This window comes from Polyodon spathula, chromosome 21 (genome assembly GCF_017654505.1).
Source record: "Polyodon spathula isolate WHYD16114869_AA chromosome 21, ASM1765450v1, whole genome shotgun sequence".
Lineage (NCBI taxonomy): Eukaryota > Metazoa > Chordata > Actinopteri > Acipenseriformes > Polyodontidae > Polyodon > Polyodon spathula.
In genome coordinates this window covers 21,698,539-21,702,340 of record NC_054554.1, presented here as the reverse complement: position 1 = coordinate 21,702,340, position 3,802 = coordinate 21,698,539, and the positions used below count along the sequence as shown (strand labels likewise).

The 3,802-nt window shown below is 37.8% G+C and overlaps 1 protein-coding gene across 1 annotated transcript; it reads right to left on the bottom strand.

Annotated features, from left to right (window-relative positions):
* Positions 1 to 243: 243 nt before the first annotated feature.
* LOC121296509 (protein Tob1-like) lies at positions 244 to 3,574 on the bottom strand. The gene is made up of 2 exons (XM_041222155.1): positions 3,352 to 3,574; positions 244 to 1,690 (listed from the first exon to the last, which is right to left on the bottom strand). The coding sequence occupies exon 2, from the start codon at positions 1,552 to 1,554 to the stop codon at positions 505 to 507; it is 1,050 nt and encodes a 349-aa protein (XP_041078089.1). The 5' UTR covers positions 1,555 to 1,690; positions 3,352 to 3,574; the 3' UTR covers positions 244 to 504.
* Between the last annotated feature and the right edge of the window lie 228 nt (positions 3,575 to 3,802).

Genomic DNA, 3,802 nt, shown 5'->3' with positions numbered 1-3,802 from the left:
GAAGTAGTAAAAAGATATAAATGCAATACCATGTCGTAGAAACAATATATACTCTGAAATTTTACAAACTTTGTACTAAATTAAATTATACAATTAGAAAAAAGACCAAGAAACCCACTTTTAGGGTCTTGTGTGTGTAGATGATATATATAATATATAATATATATATATAAATATAGATATATAGATATATATATATATATTATATATATTATATATATCCAGGTCCTGCTAAACCTTACCATGTCCTGCTAAACCTTAAATACTGCAAGAGGCCATAACTTCTGTTTTAGGAGTATTTAAAACATATAGGTCAGTATAAAATAAGTTTGTGCTTGGTTGGCAAAAGAAAACTGATGCATGTTGCATTTAGGTAACCAAGCTTGGACATGTTTGTACTACAAGCTTTTGTAAAAACAAAATAAATTCTCAAGGGGGCACCAAAAAAAAAAAAACCCACACCCTTGGGCTCATGCGCTTAAAACTTGTACAAAATAGGGCTATTTAATTTTTTTTTTTTGGAGGGGGGGGGGGGGGGGGGGGGGGGGGGGGGGGGGGGGGGGATGTCTTAGCCATAACAGGCTGGAACTGCTGGTTAGAATACTGCATGTTGTTCAAGCTGAAATTTAAGCCATCCATGAAAGACTTCTCATTGAGACCGCCATAATTTGCAAACATGTCAAATGCATTACTATATTGGAGAGGGCTGAGGTTAAGGGGGTTATCACCTGGGAACATTGAACTGCCATTACCCTGTCCCTGGATGTTCGGGAAAACAAATTCCTTGGCATTGGGGGAAAGGGCAGAATTCTGCTGCTGCTGCTGCTGCTGCTGCTGCTGGCTTCCCAGGCCAAGCCCATAAAGAGAGTGCATTGATGTTGAAATGGCTTTCTGCTTCAAGAGGCTATTCACATTCAAGCCGAGGTTGGTGGGGGAAGTGCGTGCAACTTTATTGCTGCGGCCGCTATTTTTCATTTTGGTAGAACCAAACTTGGTGGCAGCAAAAGTGGCAGTGGTGAAGGTTAAAGGCTGATTTGAGCGGGGCATGAAGGTGGGACTTACAGCAGCGGAGTGGCCAAAAGGAGGCGAGGGAGAGCTGGAAACTGGTGAGCCCCCTACTGGGTCACTGATTGGCATAAACACCTGCGCCTCAGGGTTAAAGCTGTTCTTGATCTCTCGGTCCAATTCAGAAACATTTTCATTGTTATCATCCACATAAAGCACCTTGACAGGTCCCTTTTCTCCAATTTGATAAGACACCTCAAAAGGATCTATCCACACACTGAGATCCTGTGGCAAGTTGTTACGAACATCATTAATGTCCAACCCACTTTCTTTGGCGGCTTGTTCCACTACTGGATCCACTTTGTCCCCTACATGTATACATCTGAAACCTGATCCTTTGTATGGCTTATCCGGATACCAATGTCCCTCATATTTCTTCTTTAGTTGTCTTTCTAACTCTTCACCAAAAATGTTAACACGCCTCCGGGGAAGTTTATTATACAAATAAGAAATTATAAAGTTGAGTGCTACTTGGATTTCAAGCTGCATAGCTGCTTCAGCAAAGGGTTACAAGGTTGAGTGTTGCAAAAAACTCCAGAAGGCAGTGTTCTGTTCACCCCAGGCAGATCTACAACGTCTTAAATTGCTGGTTGTAGATTTATTTCTCAGGCAAGTGATCCTGTTCCTTTAAGGAAAAACAAAAACAAAACAAAAAAACAAATAAGGACATGGCTTTCAAGTCTATAAATAGCTCTAATGTTGACAAATACAATGGGTGATTAAGGTAGTTAAAATACATACAATGGAGATTCTGTAAAACTTACTTAAATACCAATATTTAAAAAACAATGATTAACAGTTTAAAACTCAGGATTAAGGACTGCATACAAATTGATATGGGTCCCTGATGACAGGGTTTTCCACAACCAAATATAAACATTGTTTTCATAATTTGGGTCTATCACCCCAAATATGGCCTAACGAAAACAATGCTGCTTCAGTGTAGCTTGTTCTGCTTAGAGTTATTACTGTCCAATAACAGATGTTGCGATTGCAATTATTCCCTATCCCCTTCCCAAATTTAAATGGAGTCCACAAAGGACAAAACTTTTGGCATCACACATGCACTACAATGTTAGGTATATTTACATAGAAGATAGTTCAGTTCTGATTTCCAAACGTTTGCGGACGTTTAGAAGCATATAACGTAAGCCACCGCTATATTATATATGACCATTACCATCTAGCTCAAACTTCCTTCAAATGGAAGCACATCATTTATTTGTAAACCGGGTCCAAAGCAATATTGTAAATTTTCCAAGCCAGTGCGGTAAAATCACATTTAAGCTGCTGGATCAGCAGTGGGCGTGGATCAATAGAATACCGAGACAAGGGCAAAACTACAGTATATTTCTACCTAAATAAAAAAATAAAAAAAAATAATAAAGCTAACCCGAAGTTGTGCCTACTATAGCACACAAATCAATACATTAAAAATTAATTATGCAACTCTGAAAACAAACATTGTCTATATTAACAGCTTCGGGACCTTACACTGCGGAATAATGCCAGACCCAGTTTTTAATTAACCATATGGCAACATAACTTGCCAGCCCAAAGTCTTACATCCCAAAGGAATAATTGCATTTAAAGTTAATCACACAAACAAGATACAATCAATAATTGAAATTCATCTGATCGCGAAACTGCTTTCAGTTTCAATGAATGTTACATAACAAAATGGTTGATTCATTAAATTTCTTATCACAAACTCACAGCTGCTGGGTAAAGAGCCATTTTAGCGTATGAAAATTCAGTTGAAGCTCATCATACACCACACAACAATGCAGCTAGGACCTTTGCACAACATATAAATATTCCAAATATAAATTACATTAATGCTTAACTATAAAGCTTGTTATGCTTACGCAGTTCATAAGTATAACCTTTGATATTTCATGAGGGACACGTAGCTACCTCAAAATTTGTTTTCGCGAAAACACTAACACAGTTCTTACCGGTGCGAATTAAGAAAGAAAACACATTTAACCTTGAAAGGCAATTTTATCATGAAATACAAAGCGACAACGGTTCCAATTTCCAACTTCGAGGTCAAAGTCAAAATGTCAGCATGCATCTTATATTATAATTATAAAGGAACACGTTTTAATTTAGAGTAAACCCTTATTTTACGACCTAGTCCAGTTTAACAGTGTGACGTAGTTTAAAATAATAATTACCTTAATTTCTCTCATATTTCGTAAGAATTATATCAGTTAACTCAATTTACTCCTGGCAAAGCTCGAACGCAACAAATAAATAACAAAAAAATACATTTATACTTACTTGTTTCAGAGTATTTTTAAACTCACAGCAGCTGTTTTGACGTAGTGCAAATAGAAAAAAAAAAATGTGATAAGGTTTATAAGTACTTCTTTATATTTATACGTTAAAAATGCATTCCACTCTGTGTGAATGCTTATTTTTTGTTTGTTTAGTTTATTTAAGTTTGATTTTTGTTTTCTTCCACAAGCTTCTTCACTCCCCACTGCCTGAGAGCTTTTACAACGCTGTCACATCAGCTGTCAGCTGCTCACTTTTTATAGTTTTCCTCCGCCACGGGCACGAGCAGGGCGGTGATGCGGTCTTCAAAGGTCAAAACATACAGAGCGCCACCTCCGCCTCCTGACCATTGGTCAATTTCATTTAGTCAGCTGTCGCAACCGAGGGAATCCTCTCTTTTCATTGGCGGTGGCTGTCAGTCAGTCATTGACTCTCGATTTATAGAAACGTCAGA